General features: G+C 40.8%; 1 protein-coding gene across 2 annotated transcripts; it reads left to right on the forward strand.

The window, feature by feature from the left end:
• Window positions 1-128: 128 nt before the first annotated feature.
• On the forward strand, window positions 129-27,037 carry dtnbb (dystrobrevin, beta b). 2 transcript variants are annotated; one of them, XM_040136977.1, is made up of 18 exons: window positions 129-195; window positions 479-559; window positions 704-917; window positions 3,031-3,116; window positions 3,458-3,612; window positions 3,723-3,828; window positions 5,526-5,692; window positions 8,728-8,852; window positions 15,682-15,756; window positions 18,964-19,054; window positions 20,762-20,850; window positions 21,352-21,465; window positions 23,444-23,540; window positions 23,903-23,923; window positions 25,473-25,632; window positions 25,914-26,003; window positions 26,170-26,233; window positions 26,983-27,037. In XM_040136977.1, the coding sequence occupies exons 1-18, from the start codon at window positions 129-131 to the stop codon at window positions 27,035-27,037; spliced, it is 1,857 nt and encodes a 618-aa protein (XP_039992911.1). The 2 variants fall into 2 exon arrangements, with proteins under 2 accessions (XP_039992911.1, XP_039992912.1); XM_040136978.1 differs by lacking the exon at window positions 15,682-15,756 and having other exon boundaries at window positions 26,170-26,223; window positions 26,983-27,008.
• Window positions 27,038-27,303: the final 266 nt, after the last annotated feature.

The raw sequence follows: 27,303 nt of genomic DNA on the forward strand, positions 1-27,303 counted from the left end.
GGTTGTAAATCCCGCTCACTTCCATGGTATCCAAACGGACAATGAAAGGAGCTGTGTGTTGCATTTATTAACCATGCTGCTGTCTGAACAGTAAGCGCTGCATGCCCCGCTGTTTCGTGTGACACAGAATGATCGAGGAAGGCAGTAAACGAGGCAAGGCCATGGTGGAGAAGAGACAGCTCTTCATGGAAATGAGTGAGTGGAGCCGACTGAGAGAAATCTCTTTTCGCTATTCATATTTAGCACTGGCTCATGTAATTTTTTGACTGGCTCGAGGTTGCACAGGAGATGCGTGGTCCCTCACACGTAGATTATAATTCCTCCCACACGAAAACAGTGATAGCGTTTAAATGTACCTTCAGGAAGCCTGATTGTATTTGTAAGGTGTTTAATTTTATTTCATTGAGCTGGACAGGCTCTGTGTTCATCTGGTGGGAAAATGCATGTTGACACTTTCTTTGTGCATTTGTTTTTTTAGGAGCTCAAAACTTCGATGTTATCAGACTGTCAACTTACAGGACTGCCTGCAAACTCCGGTTTGTGCAAAAGAGATGCAACCGTAAGACCATGTAGAATCTTAAAGATTTTCCCCCTTTCCCCTCCTTCCAGCTATTATGACACTGTGCAACCAATAGAAACGTTTGATCCAACATTAATACAGACTTAATTGATCACAGTCCATCTGCCCCCCCCCCCCCAACAGTTCATCTGGTGGATGTCTGGAACATGATCGAAGCCTTTCGTGACAACGGGCTCAACACATTGGACCACAATGCTGAAATCAATGTGTCGCGGCTGGAGACTATCCTGTCTTCCATCTACTACCAGCTCAACAAGCGGCTGCCCACAACCCACCAGATCAATGTTGAACAGTCCATTGGGCTGCTGCTCAACTTCATGGTGGCCACCTATGACAGGTATGAGGCAGCTGGTCAGTGCAGAAGAGCACTGGTCTCTGTGGGCGTTCGATCATCCGAATCCCTCTTTCTGTTGTTTGGGTAAAGTTGCTGCAGAAGCCACATCAGATGTACTGAAGGTTGAATGTTACCACGTGTTTTAGAAGCTAGTAGACACGCATTCAACAAACTACGCAACATTATAGAATATTTTAGACCTATTCACCTTGTGACCCATAAAAACAAAGCTATGTCTAATTGTGAGCCTTCGTCACTGGTTACGTATGTCTACCACGAATCCGACCCCCAAGGTAAAACACACTTTTGCTCAAGTCAGTACACTTGAAATACCTGGTCCGATATGAGCAGCAACTGTGCAAACAAACTGATGCAATTTGATCAAATGCAGTTGACAATCAGCTTATATACCGCTAGCATAAATCACAGGTAGTGTGTTAAACTTTTTAAATAATAATAATAATAATAATAATAACAATAATTACCTGGCTGCCACTTGGTCTGTTGAAAAAATATTCCTTTCACACTCATGATTGAGTCATTTTGGTGGCTTATCAAGGCAAAGTGATACCCTTTATAGCATTTTTAAAAAGTCTGTAATTATTAGTCTCTTAATTATTTGGATTTTGCATAAATTATGTATTGAATAAAATGTTCTTTTACATTTTTTGCAAGTTTTATTAAAATTAAGCAGTTCAAAGAAATTTCTTTCAACTAATTAACTAAAACATTTAAGTCATATATCCATCAAAAATGCGTGAGGATTTGCTCTCCCTTGTCTTTCAAGTTTAGTAAATTGAATATCTTGGAGATCTGGACCGTTGGTTGGAGGAAATTGCAGACCTGTGAAATACAGCACTAGCGTTTTAGTTCCCAAAACAAAGGTCTAAATGCTGTTTCAAAACCCTCTCCACACTGCAGTGATACAATTCTAGTGGAGAAATACTGAATTTGTCTTATATGTCTATTTTATTGGCCTAACAGTAGTCAAATTTAAATATATTGAGCCTAAAAATACTGGAATCCACATAAAAATTCCTGTCTGTTTGTTCATTTTTAATTGTAGACACTCAGTGTTGCTAAAATCTCCAAATTCACAAAAAGGCACATGGACGTTGTATCTTTAATGGTAGTTCCAACCCTGACTTTACCGTACAAACAGTAAAATTATCCCTGGTGAGGTTTTATTATATATCCGTCCTCTTAACGTCTGCTCTGTGTTCAAGGCCCCAGACACTCGGCATCCTGCACACAGAGGTTTATTATTGACCATAAAGCTCCCTCTCATTATTGCAACTTGTGCCCTCAAATTGATTGGCTGCTTGCCCCGTCCATTCACGGACCCATTCAGTTGGTTTACTTTTATCTGTACGGCCATTCTGGTCCTGCTCAGTTACTATTCATGCTGCCGCATCTCCGGGAAACTTCGCGGAAATGACTGCCTGCGATCACAGGAAGCGGTTTCGCTGTCTGTCCCGGAGGCCCAAACGGAATTAGGCAGAAGAGCTTTCATGTACTCTGTTACCTCTGCTCGGAAGTAAATGAATCTGAAATGAAAGAGCTGGTCTCTCTTGGCAAGTTAAAAAGATTGTAAGGGGTCTTGAGGCAGACTAATGATGAGCTGTACATACCATACTAAGCCGTGTAGGCCCTACTGGATGCAACATCAACAGTACACTGATATGTTTCAGTTATATGCTTGCTCATATGCATTGCTGTATGTTATGTTTATCGTGATGCAAATCTTGCTTTGAGTTACCCTCTTAAATCTCAGCATTATTCTCATCCTAAATGAAGGTTCTGCAGAAAAAATGGAATAAAATAAAATACATCCTACTTGTCACCATAACCAAATTTTTGTATTTGAATGGTCATAAATGTGTAATATTTATCTTTTATTAAGGAGAACATTGGCTACTGTGGCCATAAGTGACAGTTATGGGAGAATGTCAAATGCTAAAACATAGTTAGCTAACAGTAGCAACCAAAGTAAGGCTGTAGTAGCAAAACCCCTTGAACAAGGATGCATTTTATTGCTTCTGAATTAAACTCCTCGTTTCATTTACTACGTCTTCTTTCAAAAGCCACTTCATCTCACTTTTCTTTCTCCTCGCAGTGAAAGCCATGGGAAGTTGACAGTTTTCTCAATGAAATCAATGCTGGCAACAATGTGTGGGGGGAAGATTGTGGACAAACTACGTTGTAAGTACACATTTGACTACTTTACATATGACACGTCAGAAGTATTAGATGTAAATTAGCTGCATTTTCTAAAATTTTGTGTCCTGGTTAGCTGGAAAACGCTATATTTTCCATAATCCTGGGACAGCTGAAGTCTTCGTGTAGTTGCTCAAATTAAACACACAGGGGCACTGTTGGAACACACATGCAGAATTAATTTACTGTACATGTATTAACTCTGTACAAGTATTAATGCTGAGTATATACATGTACAGCTTTTGACATTTATTTGACATAATGTCAAAAGCCTGTTTGCTCTCTGTTTTCGCTGAGAACAAAGCCTGACATTTGCCGTCTCCCAGATATTTTCTCTCAGATCTCTGACTCGAGTGGAGTCATGGTGTTTGCCAAGTTTGATCAGTTTCTCCGGGAGGTGCTGAAGCTGCCCACAGCTGTGTTTGAGGGCCCTTCGTTCGGCTACACGGAGCATTCGGTGCGGACGTGCTTCCCTCAGCAGGTAGGGATATTTGAACACCCTATCCTCTGCCTCTTCTTCTCCTCTCATCATTCTGTTTACATTCTTAATGATGTACACTTCTCACTGGGTATGCTTGTGTTTGTATCTAGAAGAAGATCATGCTGAACACATTTTTGGACGTGTTGATGGCAGATCCTCCTCCTCAGTGTCTCGTATGGCTACCACTCATGCACCGACTTGCTAATGTTGAAAATGGTAAGATCTGGACTGGACGTGGGCTGATTTAGTAGTGGATGTGTACCTCACTTACTTATATCTACACTGTACATCCATGTTAGAATATCAACATTTGAACACTCAATTTCCTCATATAATTTTTCCAAATTTGAAACTCACAATGTCCAATGTCCTGCGATTAATTTCTATCCCTTAAAACTGTGTTTTTCCAACTTTAACATCTACCACAAAAGGAGGATTTCTGCACATGCCAGGGGGTACAGGTACAGGGGGTCAGACTGTGCAGTAGCTCAACTAATTTGAAAAAGTAGAAATTGTGATTTATTTATAAATTACATGTCTCCATATTCGTGTTTCAGAGGAAAAACATGCGAATAGGATTATAGATTGGTGTGAGGTTCATCTTTATTGTCACAGTAACGAATAAACTACAGTGCCAGGCATGAGAGGCACAGCAATTCCACCAATCTGAGTAACAGGCCACGAACTGGAAGCGCATAAAAAGTAGTTAGCACACGAACAGAGAGTGAAAATGGATTACTAAAAAAAAAAGGTTGAAACGTCCAGCTGCTGCCACAGAAGTACTTGACTTGACTGTGCAAGAGAATGAATGAGCACCGAATATACCAGGATTACCATTTGGAAAAAGAAAAAAATATATATATATCGTAAAAGTATCCGCTTTTATATAAGTAATAATTTACCAAGAAATAATTTTATAACAACTGATTTAAAATCATCCCATCTCTCACGACAGATTGTGTCGTGATAAAGGGGTATTTTATCATCTTATAGCAGTGTGGGAAGTTTTAAAAGAAGTATTCAGATCCTTTACTTAAATAAGTAAGTTAGCATCAGTATAAAAATGTAAAAATACTCCATTAGAGGTAAATGATCTGCAAAATCCCACTTAAAGTACTAGTTCTGCACAAAAATGACCCCTGTCAGTGATATATTATTACACACGAAATTTATTGGATTGTTAATTCTGATGCCTCAGTGTGTACGTAGATGTTCACTATTGCAGCAGGTTGAGTTAGAGTTAAAGTTTTATCTGCTTCAGAAACAGTTTGGTAGTTTAGTCCAGTACTTCCAATCCTAGGGATCTGAGGGATCCTGAGATGTTTAATGAGGTAGGAAAGAAGAAGAAAAAAAAAAGTTTTTTGGACTTTTTTGGACAATAATCTGCTTTTTTGTGAATTATTGGATACTTTTATCCATTTAGGCCTCGAACAGTTAAATCAAACCACGCAAGAAGCTTAAAGAGGAATAACTCACAGACATGTATGTGTTTTTTTTGTAAAGAGACACAAGTCATAAAGTTAAAGAACCTCTGGTATGACCTTTAACAATATGTTGTATTTCAGAAGGTTATCGTGTTTTTAATGTAAAATCTCAATCTGTAAATTTACTGGTAAATAATATCTGTCAAATAAATGTAGTGGCGTAAAAGGCCCATACCCCCCCTGAAATATAGTGGAGTATAAAGTAACATAAAATGGAAGTACTTCAAAATTTGACTTGAGTACATTTTTTGAGTAAATCTACGTAGTTACTTTCCACCACTGAGTGTAGCGGTACGTCAGATAACACAGGCTTGGAACCACTGCCTTAAAACTACCTGCATGCAGAGCGTTTTGTCGGTTACCCTGTATGTAGACACGTCACAGCTCCGACTGAAAATCCCGTCTCTGCTGTTGTTTTCCGCCGTCCAGTCTTCCATCCGGTGGAATGTTCATATTGCCGGAGCGAGAGCATGATGGGTTTCCGGTATCGGTGCCAGCAGTGCCATGGCTACCAGCTTTGTCAGAGCTGCTTCTGGCGCGGCCATGCCAATGGTCCCCATAGCAACCAGCACCAGATGAAGGAGCACTCATCTTGGGTAAGGCAAAACCCAGATCACTCTCAATTCTACATTGTGTTTTTCCCTTTTCCAAACAAGTCAAAAGTCAATATCTCCCCGTGAGGGTAGAATGATTTGACAACATAGCAGACTATTCAACCGTCCTCCTACATTTCCTGTCCTCTCAAAGTAATCCAAGAGGGATTTTAGGGGGTTTTACTCATTTTGGCAAATTAAATTGTATTGATTGAATTCGCCGTGTTGCCGCATTCCCGCAAAGCCCGATCATTATGTTATAAATCGAAACAAGGGAAGTCATAGGCGCTGGATCCCAAATCCAATTCCCATGTCGCTCGGTTTTTGTACAGAGAAGAATGACTGTTCATGAAGCCTCAGGACCGGAATGACTTGCCTGAGTGCATGAAAGACAAACATTGTCTGACATATCAAAAAAAAAAAAAAAAAAAATTGTGACATTTATCGTGAAGGTTAGGTTGAATCTGTTCTGGATGTTTTCCTACTTTTCATGACATATTTGTGTGAATCTTGTGTCTATGAAACTATGAAACACACCTGTGACATTGTTAACCATGTCATTTGGTTTTTAGTTCTCAAAACCATCTGCAAAGTTAGGTTTCTGCATTGGGCAGTATTTCCAATTCACCTTTATTCTGATTAGCTGGCAGTATCACTGGCCATATCCCTTCATGTGACAGAAAATATGGCTGCTCATTTCGGAGTCCACTGCCGTGTCACTTCCTATCTGCTACCAAGTTCACTATTTGTATGTCGAATTACAGGTGTAAATTGTATGCACTGTACAGGCAAGGCAAGGCAATTTCATTTCTATCGTACATTTCACAACAAGTCAATTCAGCGTGCCTTTACATCAAAATTCATACGATGTGTATGGAACAATATAGTAACTAAAATACAAGAAAATGCATCATGGACACAGTTGCAATAGAACATCACGCAGTTTGTACCAAAAAACAGAACCAAAGTCACTGACAGCAGCATAATATTCTCCAAAATTCCCCACGAAAAGATGAGAGATGTTGTGTTTATGGCATGTGCTGTGCCTTTTGGTAGAAATGCAACAACACGATGTTTCGCTTTTGCTTGATGTGTTAATTACAGTTATGCAACAATACACCTCACAGTGATGGCGCAAAATGCTGAAAACACAGTGTTTAAAAAAAATCGCAATTTACCACTGGCTCAGACACGGCTCGTTTCTACCTTTTAGGATGCGGCTCATGTCTGTCGGCACACAATCTGGAATATTCTGTACATTTTCCCCTACTGTGATATTACACTGAGGTGCAGTTTTCTCTCGCGTGTTTATATCTTGCCTTTCCATCACTGTAAAATTAGCTGCAATGTGCAGAGCAGCTACCAGTTTCAGTCAGCACCCAATTTAATATTTTCGGTAGCAAAATTGTACCCAGGGAGTGGACAGTTCTCCTCTTAACTTTCTAAAGATGTTTCCCACTGCGAGCAGATGTATAAGACCCCTTTAAAATCCTTGCTATTTTTGGTTGAACAGCCGTGTCATGTCCGTGACTGACTGACAGACTGATTGATAAACTTACACCACTGGTCAGCCAAATGCCACGTGACTTAATACTGGCGTTTGGGGGTGTTTACAGGCAGTGTTTCCAATTTAGTCCCTTCGCCGGCAGACGTTCACACCCTTTTAGCGACTTTTCTTCACAAAAGCACCTGGCGACAATTCTAGGGACTTTCTGAACAAACCTTTGCTACTTTCTGTAGAAGAAAAGTCGCCGGTATTGCCCCTGCGTAAAGCTTTCCCTCCGCAGGCACACCTCTCTATGCGTCTCCTTCACGGCAGCGGCATAGATGTGAAAGAGCTTCCAACTTTTTCTATGAGGGATCATTTTACAAGTAAATATAGCCAAAATCACAGCACAGCCATTGTCTTTAATTTATGCGTGTGGGGATTTTGTCAGACGACGTAGCGGTTATAAAATCAGGATTTTAGCAGAGCAGCGGCTTGGAAACGGCTTGGAAGTGACTGCTGGTTAACATATGGTCTTAACGGGCCGCGTTTCAGTCGCCATTTTGTAATCGTTCCGTTGTCTGACAGCAGAAACTGAAAAACAGGTGAATGAGAACAGCTTTATTGGGAATTCGGCTGCATTAAATTACTGTATATGCGAGCACAGAGAGTAGGAGAGAGGCAAACAGATAAAGGGCGGTCCAGCCACATACTAGATTTTGACTCAGTCTTGTTTCCTAAATGGTGGAGAACGCTACACTGATCATCCCGCCTTAAGGAACTGCAACTCCTATTCTACCTAAACTTAGTTGATTAGTCTGACTTTTTCTGTGTTAGAGGACACTAAAACCTGTTTCAAATGCTCCTCTAACCAGATTTGAGGATTTTGAAACAGGTATAATCAGTGACCTCAAATGCAATGTAGATAAACAAGTACAGTTACAGTATCACTCACCAAAAACTAGGATCAGTGAGAGTGTTGTGTTGTTATGCTGTGTTCAGGTCATATCGAAGTCAGAGTAATTATCACTTTCTGACTTCTAAATAGCATTCATGGTTCACAGAACATCCGAGTCATAATTACTACTTGGAAATTTAGATTTTTCTCAGAAAGCTCTGACTTGGCACTTAATAATTTGGAAGTGCCTAAACCTAAATTTACTGGACCTGGTGTTATATTGTGTATGCGAAGAGGTTTCAACCCCTACACAAACAACTCTGCAGTCATACAACCGTCCTGAGTTGTCCGATGTTGGAACACTAATTGTAAACATTTTTCTCATACATCGCATGCGACATGAATGCAGCATAATGGCCAAATTGCATTGCAGTCTGGATCTCAGCATCAAACAAAACTGCCTCTGCAGTAGGAGACGCAAACTGCACAAACTGCTGCCGATCCACACTTTTGACACAGTAAACAAACTGTTGGCCTATTTATGTAAATTGCTTCTGAAGCAGCTTAAAACTGTTCCCGCTGCTCCGAGAGGATGACAGCGGTGGATACAACAGACAAGGTGACAATACTTTGTTTTTCCTGGCCTCTTCACAGAAGTCTCCAGCCAAAAAGCTGAGCCACGCAATCAGTAAATCTCTAGGCTGCGTCCCCATCGGAGAGCCACCGCATCCTGTGTTCCCCGAGCAGGCCGAGAGACCACAGGAACTCACCCATACCGTGTAAGTGCCACTCCCAAGGCGATTGTTACCACTGCTTGTGTCATTAATGAGGGATCCCCATCCAGTTTGTTGATTAACAGTACACCCAGGCCCAGTGTGCTCATGATCTATGGTCTGTTCTTGTCATGTAACTGCCTCCATCTCTTCCACTTGGCTGTCTCTACATGACTGATAGGGTGCCATCTCGCTGGGCTGTCAAGCCCCCGATTATTTGCTAACGTGGAAACGCTGATATACTACGCAGGTTCAGACGGCACTGCCGTTAACGGCAAAGTCGTCCTCATCAGTCTGTTGGCAATGAAACGGGGACAATGGTATAAATCTCACACTCCAGGCTTTGAAGCTCCTCGAAGTCATTATAGGAAAATGCATTATATTGTGCTGCTGTCTTAAACCGCACACAGTCATTTACATTTCAGCTGAAAAATAGTACAATTTCCGTAATCAATTCCACCACAGAGACGCATCCGCGGTCGTCCACATCACTAAGGTCACTTCATATTTTTCTAATCATTGTTGCACCGAAACTCTGATACTCCACCAAGACACAATCTAATAATGTTTCAGAGTTAAAAAAAGTGATTTATGATTTCAGTCGTTCGTGGCGTCAATAGGATCACAGGGAAATCTCTCAACCTTCTCATTTGAGCTTTCAGCATTTTCTCACTGCACATTTCATAATAAAATCCTGTTTCATATTCCAGTCACGACCATAAATCTAAGCTGTCTGTATATGCTTTTGCTGCTGGCAAGTGTCAGTGAGTAATTGATAGCGAGCTACATCACGGTGGAGAAAGTAGCTCAGTGAATGCCAAGACAAATAGACACAATGTAAATACAGAAGCACGATTTCCTGTTTTACTGCGTGATAGATATCGTCATCTCTGAACCAGTTCTCACATCCAGGCCCTGCCCGCTGGCGGGAGGAATTTTTCTGCATCATGCCCAAATTTACGCATTAAAGATGGAGTTTACATTTGCATGAATTTACAATTCATCACAACGTGGAGAATCAACTGTTGACCCTGGATATTTTCTTCGAACTGAGGGATGAGGCGATTGGATTAGCTGCGCAGTAGAGGCTGTCTATAATGAAATTACATCACACAAGTAGATTGATATTGATTAAAATAAAATTTGAGGCTGAAACTTTTTTGGATTATGTCTCTCCATCGCCCTCAGTAGGCAGTAATATATGTTGTTTTTTACTTTTCTTTTTTTTTTTTTTACGATGTTGATTATTTCAGATGATGGAGGCCATGTGAATATTGAGCTCTGTCCATTTGGGGCTCTTGGTTGTATTGGATTTTTTAGCACAAAGGCCTTTCATTGGAATTCTTTTTCTCTGATGAGTTTTCCATGAAAGGAAAGGTCACGTTTGAGTATTTTTCTCACTGTAAATACATATTTAAGTTATTTGCAGTGGTGGAAAGCGATTAAGTACATTTACTCAAGTACTGTACAAAAGTACATATCTGAGGTTACTTTATTCGAGTATTTCCATTTTATGCTACTTTATATTTCTGCTCCACTACATTTCAGTATGTACTTCTTAATCCACTACAATTATCTGACTAGCTACTAGTTACTTTTAAAATTAAGATTTTACATTATAAAAACACATGAGAAGCTCATATGATAAAATTTTGTTGTTAAAGATTAAACCAGTGGTTCGCAACCATTTTGGCTAATGACCCCTTACAAAAATGACCCTTGTCATGTTTCAGATTCCTATGAGTTATTAGCAGTTTTACCAAGGAGACATTTCTTCTCTTTACACTTCTCAGATTGAAATAACCTTTGGAGCCACAGATAGGTCAAATGATCCAATAATAAACAAAAACAAACAAAGAAATAAAGATTACAGAAGTAATCAAAAAAACTGGTACTCTCACTTTTAGGAAATACTCCTTCCACTACTGGTTATGTAAAAGACAATATATATCTGTGGGATACCTCTAAACTGGAGGTTTTTATGTAGAAATTCCAGGAATTTCTTGTTGCTATGTTCTCCTTTAAGACTTTAATGAACAAAGTGCATTCTCATGCTCTTACAAATGGCATTTTAAGGTTGGTGGGACTGAGTGTGTGTGTGTGTGTGTGTGTGTGTGTGTGTGTGTGTGTGTGTGTTCACTGACTTTTAGGATAATGGATGTGACTGTTGACCCCTGAGAGTTGTTGGTATGTACCTCTGTCTCTATTGTTATGCCTGACGCAGTGACGGTTACCTACCAAAAGTCTCCGTCTTTGATGATGGAAAAAAGGCTATTTGTGGTTCCAGATGCATTCGTGTTTGTATTTGTGTGTAGTGATTGCTCAGCGCCTCTCATCAACGGTGCAATGAAAAGATCCTTTTAACCAGACAACCTTTCAAAATATGTATTCATCAGTGGCTGCTATTCTCAATTTTGGTTCCATATTTATCTGTGCATGTCTTCAAAATGACAAACAGATAAACTGGCAAATCGTTTTCAAAGAACATGCATATCTGCAGCAGAATACAAACACAGGTGAACATGTGCAGATTCCATTTTTTTAGTTAATTTGACACATAATATGAGATTGTAACATTTAAAGGATGAGGATAGTTACCACTCTTAAGTCTGTTAAGTATGAAGCTTCTGCGAGCAGCAGGTTAGCTTAGCTTAGCATAAAGACTTGCAACGGGGGGAAACTGTAAGCCCTGCTCCGTCAAAAGGTAACAAAATCCACCCACAAGCAACTCTACAGCTCACTAATGAGCATTTTATATCTCGTTTGTCTAATTCGTACAAAAACAAAATGTAAAAATGACAGTAAGTGGTTATATGGGGGTTTGATGAGAAGATCAATACCAAATCCGATGTGTCTCCGTAAAAAAATGTATATATTTATAATTTAATAAAATGTTATATGCTTGACCGTTTCTTGGCCGGGCACTTCCGCCAAGACACAGTCAAGCACATAGCCCCCCTAAATTTACAATATGTGGTTTTTTAAACAATGGAGTTTATACAGATTAAACAACCAACACATAACCTGCAAATAGGTTCGCTTTAGAGGTGCTGGTAGGTGGATTTTGTTAAGGCTAACAAAATGTGCCAGGCCAACTGTTGTGCCAGTGTTTCCCACTGTTTCCAGTCTTCTACAGTAGGCCATGCTAATTGGCTTCTGGCTGTAGCTTCATGTTTAATTTATTTATGAGCGTGGCATCGACCTTCCCATCCTACTCCCAGCAATAGGCAAATGTTTCCCTAAAATCCTCTGCAGTCTTTGAGCCATAAGGTAGAAGAACTGGCACTAATGGAATAATTCCCATTTCTTAACAGTTGATTTCAGAGAAATTACGGGTAAATACAGTAATTATCTGCCTACTATTACCATTTTGATTTCTCTGCTGGCTGCAGAAACTGGATCCCTCAGATAATTAGTCACAGGAAAACGGCCAAACCTCTTATTTTACTCTACATTGATTCCATTTTATTGATGATACATAACAGAGAGACAAATGTATTGGTGGTGGTCTAAAACTAGTGAAGCCAGTTGCCAATCCTGTTGAATGTTGTTTGTGAAGAGGTTTTATTTCATGTTGTACACCAGGAGACATCCTTCAGCGTGGTTTGTCAGGTGTGTGTGTGTGTGTGTGTGTGTGTGTGTGTGTGTGTGTGTGTGTGTGTGTGTGTGTGTGTGTGTGTGTGTGTGTGTGTGTGAGGGCTGACGAAGTGCAAGTGACAGTGAGTAATAATGGCAGAATCAGGGTAGAGCGTCAGGTTTGATCAAAACTCCCAAATCGAACAGACATGAGTCTCCCAGTTGTCCAGCCCCCTGCGTTGTCTTCAGACAAAGTAGAGCTATTCTGATACTGTTTTGAAATATTTACCGGAATCTGAAAGCAAAGACTAACAGTGAACTGAGCTATGAATTTTTCCCTCCACTCAAACTGTCAGAGAGATTCTTGGGGATTTGTGTTTTGGAGAGGAGTTATAGGTTTTGGATGCAGCGTCTGTCTCATGAACTTTAAATCTATGATACGGATTCTTACCTTCAGACTTAGCACCGCTTCTGCCAAAATACTTTAAGCTCGGAAATAGTATAAAGGTTGAAAATAGGCATCTTGCCGTACTTTGCATTAATGTGGAACACACACTTTGGCGTCAGATTCTCAGTGCCATGTTTAATATTTAGCAACCAATTTTCCACTCTCTATATAATCCCCAGAAATCCCTTAACATTTTAAAATGCCTTCCTCTGTTTTATATCTTTTTTTATTCTCCGGGTCAATGCGAATTCCATCAGTGTCATTAAAATGGGAGAGAGCAGGCATGAAATTCACTTTTCTGTCAGCGTGATCCGATGGGCTTTTTATGGCCAAGGTACTGACAGCGTCGCGGGGAAATAAGAACACCGTTGCCAGCAGGAGAGGATGCTTCGTGTTTGCGTATTATTTTTAGCCGGCTGAGGGCGACTGAAGGCAGCCGTGCATCCGTCGTTGTCAGAAATAAGGTGAATGTGTGCGTATGAAGCACCACCAGACTTAATTTTCCCTGAACCTCTGCCAGCTGCCAAGTGCAAAGAAAGGGTGGTACATTGTCATTCACTGCACACAGGTTGAACCAGGCTTAGCGCATTGCAGACTTTGATCCCTAAATTCCCAAATGTTATATCACTTCACTCCCATTTGACCTCTAGGACACCGCCTGAATGTCTGTGTGCGGACCGCGAGTCCTTAATCAACATTTCTTCAGTCAGTGAACCACAGGGCTGCAGATACTGATGTGGGTGAGTTAGGACGCCTTTTTTTGAATTAATCCACATTTTTAAAGGGAAATATGGCTACTCTAAAGCTTTTAAATAAGAGGAAGCTCTTTCTTTTTTTTAATTTCCCCCTACTGTTCCACAGCAGTGATATTGGTGTTCTCGAAAAGGACTGATGATTATTTACAGAAGGATAGCTTTGATACAGTATGTAGATGCAGATATGGTACAGACTGTAAAGGCCAGTTTATTACACGTTTTTCTCCGGAAGGGATGAGAGTAGATTTGTGCTTTTTTCAGAGGTTGAGACTGAGGTATCTTCAGCAAATGGCATTTTCCTAATTTCCAGTGAGTGTGTTAGAGAAAGGTGAAAAGAGCAGAGAGCTTCAGAGCGAGACAGAGAGGAGGGGGAGAGAGCGTGCGTGTGTGTGTGTGTGTGTGTGTGTGTGAGTGAAATAGAGAGAGCGAGAGAGAGATAGAAAATCTACGTCGTCATAAAGTCATGTGACCGTCGAGTTTCCTTGGAGACAGCAGCAGTGTAGTACATTGAGATGCTCGCCCGCTCAGTTGAGGGCAGGTTAGGCATCTGGCAACAGCGGCAGTTGGATGTATTTTGTCAGCCAGGCAGGTGCTTTCTCTCCTCACAGAGGTAAGTGGGATGCCTCGTGTCTGGTCCTCTGTCTGGAGCTCACCTTCAGAAGGGATTACTGTGACATAATGAGCATTAAATGAGAGGCAAACATTTTTCACATGGCACTGGGGTTGTACTTGGAGCATTTCTCTGCCTCTGAAGGAGACTGTGGGGCAACATGTGCAGGTTTGAGTAGTGACGGCTGCTTTTTCCTTGAAGCATGAAACATAAAAATTAGCAGGATCGTGTTTGTGCAAATTGCCTGAGAAACTAAAAATTAGGCCTGATGAATTGCTCATGTCTGTCTGACTGTCTGTGCTTTTCTTTTGAACCTGTTAGGGGAGTCCTGAGGGAAATTTAAATGTATGAAACAATAATTGCAGCATGTCTTTAAAAAGAACATGTTAACCCCCTCGAGCATCCACATTAATGCAGGGAATATGTACTGTAGTTTGAAAACAAATAACACTGCAAAATAACATCATTTGAATATAATTGGTGATCCAAAAATTGTGCAGTTTTTATTGCTCTGATTTCTGTTTAGTTTTAGTAGCACAATAATAAACAGAAAAGACTGTGTGTGCTGTTGAGGCATTTGGTGGCACTGTAGGGAAAAAAAAAAGGCTCTCAGTGCTTCGTGCTGATAACAGTATTCTGCATAATTTGGATATAAATAATTTGATTGGCCAAAAAAAAAAAAAAAAAAAAATGCTGATTGGACAAATAAGAATTATAGAACACAATGCTGTTCAGTGCTTTGCCTTTTATGTGATAATGAGAGCTTTAAATAAAACAGTCACTTACAACAGAATCAAGGTTGATAATTACAGAGAGATACTATGTACAGATTGGGGAGATGCAACTACAGAGACATGGAAATCAAGTGCCGTCGTGAGTGGCTGCTATTGTATGTGCCGGGTGAAGTGTGAAGCTCGGAGCACCTGAGATCTGCAGAGAGATATTTAGATCCGTTAATGAGACTCTGTGGTCTGGGCTTCGATGAGCTCGTCGGGGCCACTGATTCGGCCGCCAGATGGACCCCATCGCTTTGTTTACTCGCACAAATTACCTCTCACAATGTCACCTTTCCCAGTTTTTCACAGACTTCCAGTTTAATTAGATTTCTTGTCTGCTATTGTTGCTTTTGCTCATGTTAATTAGGTTTAAGCTAATGGCCTGAAAACATCTAAATTGCGGTTCCCGGAAAAGTCAATTATTTCACAACAATTTGAAGTTAACTTGAGTAAAACATGCTGCCTATTTTTTGCACCGCATGCAGTCGTTTGTAATGGTCACCACCTGCCTCCCCTCTTACCCTCTTTTGTATAGTTGGATTAAATTGACGTCAGGATCGCTGATTTATGAATATTAATAAAATGCAAATACCCTCTCCTCCATTCCCTGGTGACAAGCACCACAGGCCTCTGCAGTGTAGCATTAAAGAACTCTAATCTTGTCTTTTAGTCAGCCGAAACCAGTGGCCAACAACATGAACGACACAATGCTCATGTCCTCTGGGGCGCCTACTCCTACCAAAAGGTAAGCACCCCAGGCATAATGTCTTTTTGAAGATAATATTCAGATCACTCCTCAGAATTGGGTTAACTTTTGTGATTATTACCTTTAATGTATTCCTCAAAAAAGACGAAATGTCAGTTTAAGTCACACACATGCAAAATAAGTCCTTTTAACCACACAGAATTCAGTCTGTGCCCAGAATAGGTGACATACTGTCTCTCATCGGTGGACATAAAAAGAATACGGCAACAAACCAGACTACAGATGTTATTTGTTCCCTCACACTTGACACACATTTATGCGAACGAGCAGCATGCCCTTATGAGTGTATTTTTAGAGGAAAATATGTTGCGCTGTCATGAATATGTGAGCACTCCTACTTAAAGGGCTGATTTGACAAATAGATTATGATAGAATTTGAGCCTTATCGTGTAAGCAGATAGCAGGCGAGGGGCCACGTGAAAGCAGCCTAATTGTCTTCTCATTTGAGCCCCTCTCAGTTAAAGGCCACCTCTATCATTATTTACTCGGAGTGGTAATGAGCCATTGTGACTATGAATTCGATAATGGAGCGCACTCTGAGGCAGCTGTGAGGTATCCGCGCTCTGTCCTGCCGGTCTGTGCCGGGTGAATTTTTCTTTCGCGGGCAGTTTCTGTCGATTGCTCTGTGAGTCAGAGCTGCTTTGGGAAGATGTCATGCACTGAGGATGCTGTTGCCTTGGGGGGGCATAACAACTACAAAGCTGCCTTATTTAGGGCAGAAATTGCGCATTAAGTCACCGTGACGCTTCCGAAATAGGTTGTGCTGAGCGTCAGTATGGATACCGGTAGATAAGGTGTTGAATGAGAAGGGAAGGAGCAGATTTCACTTAGGTTGGGTTGCAGAGAACAGAAGGCCAGTCGCTAGCAGGCTCTCTCTGTTTCGCATTTGATTTGTAAATATTAATCTGTTGTTATAATTACCCCGCACTGGCCTGCCTGCTTTCACATGAAGGGCCTATGAGTCAAAGATGCCACTGTTGAATAATGCAAAGCTCCTTGTGGCTCTGCTTCCTTTCAAGAGCCCCGAACTGAAAAGCAGCACCAGTGCTGTCTTTGTTTGCTGACCCTTTCAAGTTCCACTTTTTATCAGAGAAGAAAAAAAAAATATTACAAAGCACATTCATGATCGTGTGTCAGTGCAGAGTTGAAACCGAACGCAGTCTGTATGAAAGATTGTGCGTGTTGTGCTTCCGGCCTCCATCACACTCCGCTCTCTGATACTGTCTGCTCTGCTGACATGGCATCTGTTCCCTCCCGTCTCGCTCTTCTCTCATAGACAGTCACTTACCGCTGGCTGGGCGTCTAAGGGTGAACCGACACCGCGGTATTTATTGCCTGTTGGTTGTGCCGAAACCACGGCAGCAGAAGATAAAATTTAATTAAAAAAAGAAAATGCTGTCTCGAGCTTGATGAGAGGGGAGGATTTTTCTGTAAGGTAACATAAACGTAGTCAGCAGCCCACCGTGGCTGAATGAATGTAACTGGTAGATGAAACACAGAATTTAATAACAGAGACTGTATTTTATGTGGATCTGTCACATCATGGCCGTTACACGTAATAAGGTCAGTTTTGGGGCCGATGGAGATCTGGCAAATCAGATCTGCGCATCTGTCTATGTCTATGGTTATGTTTTTATTGGTTAAGTTACAAGATTTAAAAGAGAGAAATGTATTATTATTAATAAAGAAATTCAATATACTATATACTAATATGAAAATATTGTTATTAACTTGTCTGATTCAAAAGGAAACACTTAACATGAAGGCTGCAGTTGGAAACAAGATGCCTCACCTCTCCGGATGTTCACATCGTTCAGATCTTTGGCCTCTCAAAGTTTTGACATTTAGTTTAAGTGTCGTAAGGCCGGTCAGAACACAGTGTGCGAGAGCACCGTGTACCCATTTCTGACCGAAATAGGAGCAGTGGTGTGTGAGATATTGTGCTTGAGTAAAAAATAAAAGCTTTACATAAAAATACCAGTATCAGGAGGGCATCAAGGGAGTTCTTTTGGCACAGACCATCAGGTATTGCCAGGAACTTCCCAGAAGAAACAAAGCCAGGAGCAGCTTCTGGACTGATAGCCTGAAGATCCAGACATGCAGTCCAACTCCAAAAGACTGAGTAGGGTCACGGTTTCTGCTGAGCCAACCGGAGCAGTGCCTTGATGTCTGTTAATGTATTTCTTTAATCCTGCCAGAAACCTCAGGCTCTGTCTGTGCTTCAGTCTGAGGACGAGGCTGTAAATTATTTAGAATTTGTTCCATTTAAAAAGACATTTTTTGACATCCTCCTCAAAACAAGCGCTTTTACAGTTTGCGGAGTGATTTCACTTTTTCTTGGTGCAGTTCAACCGTCTTTTCTTGAGTCAGGTGACATTATCTTGAAACAATTCAAATGATCTGCAGAGTATTTTAAGATATCATCACTGAAATAAGAAAACCCTTTAAACAAGTGAGGTAGAACTCAGGGCAGCTAAAATTATCTAATCACACTGGCAGCTTTTTTTTTTTTTTTTTTTATCTTGCTTTGAGAAAGATAAGATTTGGATTTAAATACAGATGTTGATTCAAAGGCTGGTTTGCAGGGTTTTTTGGGCCTGGGTAGTGAACCGTGCAAGAACTGTGGTTGTTGATGCAGTGTGTTTGAAGCCAGATTGTATTTAATGTTCACTCTCCACTCAGAGTTAAATAGCACCCAGCACCATTTCAGCTCTCCCTCCCTCCTCATTTCAGGCCGCCTGCCGAGAAATGACAGCCTATGCTCTGTCATCTGTCCACGCCATATGCCACGCCCATGATCATTTAAAGTCTCGTGCCGTATTTGACATTTCCAGACAGGGGTGAAATGGCCAGAACGGGCATTGGCACGGCCACAAATGCCTTTGGCAGGGTGCATTCTCTCTTATCCATCTCAGTTCATTGTTATGACCAATTATCTCAGACTGTCCATCAACACTGGAGTCAAAGCCAACTAAGGTCATATATTAAGGTCACCTCAATTATAAAGTTTTTTTTCATGCAAATTCTTTTACATAATCACTTTGACTGTAAAAATTTTCCTTCTACTTACATAAGAGCTTTTGACATTAGTGTCAGTGTTGCTGTTAATGTGTGTGTGTGTGTGTGTGTGTGTGGTTGTGTTTGTGTCTATGTGTGATATATCTCTCTGTCTTTGACTTTGGGCAGTGTCTTGGAGAGTCCCAGCCGGCTAGATGAAGAGCACCGCCTCATCGCTCGCTACGCTGCCCGCCTGGCAGCCGAGGCGGGCAACTCCACAGTGAGTGTCTCGCGGAACGCCCTGTGGTGGACTGCAGTCACCCTGCATTTCGCGTTCAATGCTTTGACAAGTTATTGTTATGCACTTCATCGTGGCTGGAGGTCTTAAGTGCTGAAGTTGCAGTTTAAAGACTGCTCAGTCATAAATAATGGGGAATGGGAAAGATGAGGTAACTTATTTTCCAGCAGTTTTACTTGTTTGATCATTTTTCTTGAAACACAATTAAATCAGAAACACCTGTCATCTGCTTTAAAGTTGTAATCCTTATGATTTCAGTCCTGGGTTATTTGGCAACATCTTTGGTTCGACATGGGAACAGCAAGTACAGTTTAATACTAAAGCAAACACTCATTAAGCAGCAGCATCAAATTGTTTGAATAAAGAAGAAGTTAGTTAGAATGTGATTTTCTTGCTGGACATGGCACGAGTAGCAGGACACAGTAAAAGTTAGAAGTGTGCAGCTCACTGTGGCTCCTACTTCTTGTTCTATTACTCACTTAGAAGAAATCAAAAATGATCCGCTTTCAAAAAGTGCCCGAAATGACTGTTGTTGGTTTGCGGAGACATATTTCGGATTCCTGATCATGGTCAGCACTAACCGCGGTGACAAATACATTGCTTTTCACCAGTTGCGTTCCTTTAATCTGAAGCACCTGCAGTGGGACATGTTGGGTGTGGCATCAGCAAGAGCTCAATGCAGTGCGAGGAGAATGAACAGTAAACGGTCAGGCTGACATTTATGAGATAAAATTTCCCTGTATTGCATGCGTGCATTGTTTTCCTGCGAATCCCCTATGTGTAGGTAGGCAATCGGAATTCAGTGCGGGAATGGTGGACTCAACCAATAAAAGCTACTATACAGGGAGGTAACAGCTGAATGTAAATACATTGAGTGGCTTTTGCAGTAAAAACTCCCGACCGCAAAGACTATGAAAAAATTGGTTTGGTTTCACAAAAAATCTTAAAGGACCAGTGTGTAGGATTTAGGGGGCTCTATTGGTAGAAATTAAAAACAATATTCAAAATTTTGTTTTCCTTTGTGTATAATCGCCTGAAACTAAAAATCGTTGTGTTTGTGTTTTCGGTAGCTTAGAACGAGCCCTTCACATCTACATAGGGAGCAGGTCCTCTTCCCCGGAGCCCGCCGTGTTTCTACGGTAGCGCAGGAGGGACAAACCAAACACTGGCTCTAGAGAGGGCCTTTTCAAGTTTTTACGTTACCTGAAGGTTCTCCTTCACGCTTGGAAAGGGAGGGGTGAGGGGAGGGGTTTTCAGTGAGTTGCAGTCTGCAAACTTCAAGCAAAATTCTACACATTAAGGAATAGAACTTTAAAGGCCTTTAACATTGCTTTAAATCTTAAGTATTTATCTATAACAACAAATATTTGTGACTAAAAAGCAACATCGGAGTTAAAAAAACAAACATCTTTTTACATCATTTTTTTTTTAATTAAAAGGCAGAAAGTGTTAATGTAGGGTTATTTGGTTTTAGGGTACAATTGTATATCTACTTTGTAGTCTGACTGCAATGGTGAAGAATAAAGGGAAGCTGTGGTGACTAAAAATGGCTCCCTGTTTATGCAGAAACATAATCAGTCTCCAGCAGAGCGTCCTCACTGTTCACTGTGGTCAGAAGGTAGCTGCTGGTGTTTGACTTTTGTTTGCTCACTGTTGTTAATGCCATTCTATGGTAATTTTGTTTTTCAGCAACAATGTCCCCCAACAGATCTGAGTTTCAACTTCGATGCCAATAAGCAGCAGAGACAGCTGATTGCGGAGCTGGAGAACAAAAACAGGTACAAGTCAACATTTAAACGTCATTTATTTTCATTCATTTCATTGGAAACAAATCACAATTTGTCACATGCCAGAATATTTCTTGGCTGGGATCAGTAACTTCCTGAAGTCCTTTCATCATCATGAGGTTGCCAGGCAACCAGTGGAGTGGAGACTAACTCTAAAAAAAAAGCAATAAAGCATATTTCCCCAAACGTTGAACTATTCCTTTAAAATCAGCTTTATTTCAGTTAGCTTCCTGCATGTTTATGCATCAATAATAATAATCCAATAGTTTTCTGCATGAGTAGTACTTTTACTTTTGATACTTAGAATATACTTTGCTGATGATACTTCTGTACTTCAGCTTGAGTAAAATTTTGAATGCAGGACTTGAATGACACACTCGTAACTGAGTAGTTTTTTTTTACATTATTGTATCACTGCTGAAACTTAATTAAAGGATCTCAGTACTTCTTCCCCCACTGGTGAATAGTTAACTGGCTGTCTGGCTCATTCAGGGAGATCCTCCAGGAGATCCAGAGGCTGCGTTTGGAGCATGAACAGGCCTCTCAGCCGACCCCAGAAAAAGCCCAGCAGAATCCCACACTTCTGACTGAACTGCGGCTCCTCAGGTAACATCCCCGCTGCCACAGCTGTGCCACTTTCAAGAGCATCTTCTTCCCGACAAGAGGAAGAAAGAGCAGTATATTAATGGAAATCAAGTAGTAAAACCACTGCAGGGCTTCTGTATTTGCGTAGCCTGAACTCCTTCTTCAAGTAGAAATAATGTGTTCTTAATTCAGGATGGTGTTTTTGAATCAGCAGCGTGGGCATCTATCATGCTGGCAGGACACTTAGACCCTTGGGTTCAGTTCTTGGAAGAGACTCAGCCTGTGAGGACGTGTTACGGCACTTGTTGCCCTGAATGACTCCTTGTTTGTCTAGTCCGCCCTAGATAATGAATCAGCAGAAATGTTTCAGGTCAACAGTTGTGACAAAGTTAAAATTATTATATTCATCTAATCATTTATCATTACAGGCTACCCGTCAATATCTATTTATAGCAGATGTATTTGAATATTTTTCTCACTTTCAACATCCACACATTGACTCTTTGGCATTTTAAAGGATTGCTGTAACAATTATATGTATTAATACAAAAACATATTAATTCAACAATAAAATAATTGGTGTATACCACTGGAGGACACACTTATTCGAGTTATTATTTCTCCTAGTTTTAATTCAAACCTATTTGGAAGCACTATTCCACTCACTGAGCCTGCTCGTGATTCAGGCTTTAGACCAGGATATTATCAAGTGGTAACTATTTTATCGCAGACTGCTGACTGTGTTCAGAGCCTGGCTGGACGGCCCTGATATAGCCTTTTGTCGGCCCGTGGATACAGCACAGAGCAGAGATGTCTGCGGTCAGCAGATGTTTTTTTTTTGAGTTTCTGATAGGACGACTTCAGCCAGACAGATGATTGCTACACTTCTTTGAGGCTTTTTCAAAATGCAGCTACACACCGTGAACACCAGAGGGTGATAATACGCCAGCATCATCACTGTAACACTGAACAGGGGTGTCAAATGCAGATGACCTGGGGAGATGTTTTTAGAGGAGCCAGTTGAACATTCACTGGAAAACAAAATACTTTTTTTTACCAAAAAGAAATTTAAATTTAATACAATTTGAAGCTGAGCAACGGGTCTTCCCTTCTCCTCTCCCTTGTACCTGCCAGACTGCTGTGAGCTGAAAAAATGATCACTTGCATATCTCCCTTGAAAGTGTCCAGGTCTATCTTTTACGCTCATTAAGAGATATTTTGGTGCCCACAGTAATTTTGAGTTCATTTGGTCGAAGAATAAGCGTTTATGTTGACCAGTAGTACAGCTAGGTTCATTCAGATGCGTGCTGGATGTTAAATGTGGAAAAAAGGCAATTTTTGTGCTCCAATATTGCAGGCTTGCTTAAAAAAAGGGAAATAGTCGGTGATAACTATAAAATAAGAGGCTTGAGAAAAATCACAGTGTCTGAGCCTTTATTGGGCTGACTTGGCCTCTGGCCCGGTAGTTTGATACCCCTCCTTTAAGAGGACCGGGTGTGAAGTGAATATGACATTTTTCAGTGCTGAGGGAGCCAATGACAGATTAATGACAATGAATGTATTTGTGCCAAGGACACCGGTGCAGGTAAAACATCTGGAGAAATGTTATGATACTAGACTAGAGCATCAGGAGCCCAATGGAGTGCAGTGGCATGATGCAATTGATGCAATTGCACATATGTACATTCAACACATAGTATCTGTGTGTCTGCTACTGATCGTTGAATTATTTGACCCTTGGGTAAATCTGGCTCACAGACACAAAGGTGTGCACTTCTTATCTATAGATATTTGCAAAAAAATCTAAAGGAAATACGTATATATGATTCACCAAACAATCAAAGTGCACTGGTTTGTGAAGACACAAAAGTTTTTTTCTTGTGACCAGTATTATGTCAAACTGGGCATTTGTGCTTTGTGTTTTATTTCTGTCGTATCCGAGTAGCGCCTCCTCCCTTGTTTTTTTAATGTATCCTGAAGCGCTTTCCCTCCGCTACAGACACAGGAAGGATGAGCTAGAGAGGCGCATGTCAGCCCTGCAGGAGAGCAGACGGGAGCTGATGGTGCAGCTGGAGGGGCTCATGCGGCTGCTAAAAGTAAGATCACCTGTTCCTGGGACATTTATCTTTTAAGTCGGACGAAAAGGCGTCTGAATCAGTATTAATATCCTAAGATAGTGCGTACACACTAAATGTACATCTGCTGTTCTCCTTTGCCATTTTACAGCTTTTGTCAGTGTTGATATATCTTACGCATTTTGGCTTTTAAAGCTTGCTGGCATGTTTGATGAAATGGGATGCTGACATGTTAAACTCTTCGAAACCAAGACACTGCAGCAATCTTATGTTAATGTGCCGTATGGTGCATGCAGAAATCCCTTTCTTCTTCTTCTTTCACTGCTGTAATTCTGTTGCTGTCACTCTTCTTGCTCTCTCTGCTTACCTTTGCTGGCTGATAGGATGAGGAGCAGAAGCAGGCTGTAAGTTGCCCTTAATTCAGTTTGCCAGGTTCAATACCTGGCTCCAGTCAAAGCACTTAGTTTAATGCGTCTATTCTTCCCCCTTCATACAGATGCAATTGAAGGAAGTTTTTATAATAAATTTTAAGAGGGATATTAGCAAAGATGATAGGATTCCACGTCCTAATTGGGTTACACTGATCTAGTCCTCTTATTCAGGCTATGCATCACTTCTTTGCTAGCAATATTAGTGAGCTCAAACCATAGACTGAGACACAATCTTTTAAACCAGGTTTTAATGTCCAAACAAGTTGAGAGAACTGTGTTTTTCTTAGCCCAAATATCGTGGACCTGTTCCTTTCATCGGCACTAACAATCTCCCTTCTAATGTGACTGCAGTCTGGCTGGCCATCTGCTGCCTGGCTCCAAGCCATCGACCTCGGTCTGCACTAGTCCCAGAGACACACAGTGATCCTTTCTCTGTGAGATATAGCTCCCGACTCAGCACAGGCGTCAGTCGCTCAACCACACATGGTTCTCATTACCCTCTCAATGCAGTAAAGGTGCACTATAGAACCAGCCTGTATAGGATTACCTGAGCATTTTCTTGCCTTTATGCCGTTGTTTTTGTTTGTTCTCCCTCAAAGGATTACGATCTTTTGGTCACATCTGTGTCTGTTTTTGTTTTAATAAAATCACCTCTAAAAGTGAAAAGGCCATCTCTTCTTAAAGCTGCAATCTGTGCTTGCAATAGAGCATCTTCCATTGAAACGCAGTTGTTCCAGGGCTGGCTCTGTTGATGGAGAGATTAATTGGATTTCAATTTTTTTCTCCCTCTCTGTCAGAATCCCAGATTCACTAAATCTTTGCACTTAGAAGATTATCCAGTATGTCATGACAATAACCAGATATGCTGTACTATTTGTTAGCTTTGCACTAGCGAGGATCTGCTTAAAAACACTGGTCAACTAGTCCCTGTCATGGTCAAACACGTATAAATAATGTATATATCTAATTATCTCTTGATGCAAATCAAGATTTTGCCGAGTTCATAAACGTGTTTGAGGACCAATCACCCTAAAGGAATAGCTGGACTTTTTGGGAAATATGCTTTCCTGCCGAAGATCGATACCACTCTCATGTCTGCACGGTAAATATGTAGGCACCCCCAGTGGTTGGTTACCAAGCAGCACCTCTAAAACGATTATCGCGTTATATCTCGTGTGTTTTATCTGTACAAAAAAAACGTACTAAAAATGATACATTACTGTACTTTACAGTCACAACAGTAGCATCGATCTTCTCATGTAACACTCAACAAAAAAGCGAACAAACATATTTCCCAAAATGTTGAACTATTTCTTTAACATCTGTTTAGAGACTCGTCGAGGTGAAACAAACCCGCATTTTGAGCAGACAGATTAAACAGGTCATCAAAGAAAAACGAAAGCAAATAGAACAAAACTTTATTTTCCATCTAAACGTCAGGGAATACAGTAAATGTCAGATTTTGCAGATTAAACAATTTGCCAATGATACTGTAACTATCATGGGTGTTTTTATCTTGCAGTCCCAGTCCGGAGGCTCCCCTCATTCTTCCCCCAGCCACGGTGCGGGCTGCTCCATGCCCATGCCTATACGCTCCACCTCGGCTGGGTCCACCCCAACTCACACACCACAGGACTGCCTGGCAGGGGTGGGAGGGGACGTGCTGGAGGCCTTTGCTCAGGGTGAGTCTAAACCAACGCCTGAAACAAAGAGCATTCATGACAAACTCACGCAAAATGTATAACATACTGAGTTATTCATGTTGGCGGGGAAGATAAAAGTTGTTGTAGAATCTTGTGAAAGAACTCATTCATAAAACGGTAAGATTATTGCATAGCGATCAGTGAACATAAGCTTACGTTATGCACTTCAACTGCCTTTGCCTATTTACTCCTCCATATGGTTGCGAAGCTGGAAGCCGCATGTGTTTTTAATATGGTTTTAAAATGTCTCCATTGCCCAGGTGTACCTAGAAATCTTCGGAACGATCTATTAGTCGCTGCTGATTCAATCACCAACACCATGTCATCTCTGGTGAAAGAGCTCCACTCAGGTGAGTCTACAACAAGTTTTACCATGTAAGTCTGTTTTACCATTTGGATTATGTTTCCCTCTGAATTTTTGTCATTCTTACACCTGCTCCTGAAGGGTTTTTTTGCATAGTTTTTACATAGTGACCAAAAACATCGTCACTGAAATCTGGGGTTTTATTTTTAAAGTAGATGACGGAGGAGAGGAGGAAGAGACCAACATGAGGAACGGTGGGGACAGAGGTGAGTCCAGGTACATGCTAATTCAAAATGCTATTTTCCTAATTGAATCTTTCAAAGCCAGTCTTACTATATGGTACATACAGTAAGCCACTCAAAAACAGAATGCATACTTATTTGTGTCGATTATTAAGATTGGCCAAAACATAAACATGTAATATTTCCTTTCTTTTTTTCAGCTGAAGCAGAATGAAGAACAAAAAGTAGGAACTGTAATTAATTGATATTATGTTAAGCATATTTAACGTACTACAGCATTGTTATCTCAAGATAACGAGATAATTAACCATTATCACAAGAAAATGACTGATATTACGAGATAAGAGGATAATTAACTTGTGACCTTGAGATAATGTGACATATAAAATTATTGCAATCATGGCCATTCTTGGCTCATAATAACTTTATAGAAACAAGTTGCCCGAAGTACATTCATTTTCAACAACTAGAGAAGTACTAACTAGAACTAATATTGACTGCATTGTTTTTTTCATTATTTGGTCTGGAGGAGTTGGCTGCAGCAAAATATTTGCACGGCACCTTAACAGTCAATAGTATACGTACTTACTTCTTTGGTAGAAGTAATCTACCAAAGAAGAAACTTTCTTTTGTAATCGGCTTCTGCTGCAACCCCTGCATCCAAAAGTAGCGAAAGCAATGTGACACATTGCCATAGAGTCATTTATACTTCCTTTTTTTTCTTCATCTAGGCTTTGCAGACTGTCAGCGACGCTAAATTTGCTCTTCTGTGTGTGTATCCAGGCACAGTGAGAGCACAGAAGCACTGAGGGAAAGAGAACACTATCCCATCCTGTAAGGACATACAGTCATCACCTGGGAAGAATCAGTAACAACAACAACAACAACAACAACAACAACAACAACAACCCTGGCATTAGCACGTAGAGTAATGCATGCTGTAACAGGATTTCACTATGTGAAAAAATTGTTTCTTCACACCTTGCAGGTAGCAAGATGTGTCTAATTAGCGAGTGTGTGTGTGTGTGTTTTCCTGTAAACAAAAACTGCTGTAATTTCCCTCATGACTGCTAAGGAATGGCTTGCTGTGCTTTCTTCCCCAAC

This window comes from Xiphias gladius, chromosome 10 (assembly GCF_016859285.1).
Source record: "Xiphias gladius isolate SHS-SW01 ecotype Sanya breed wild chromosome 10, ASM1685928v1, whole genome shotgun sequence".
NCBI classification, from domain to species: Eukaryota; Metazoa; Chordata; class Actinopteri; order Istiophoriformes; family Xiphiidae; genus Xiphias; species Xiphias gladius.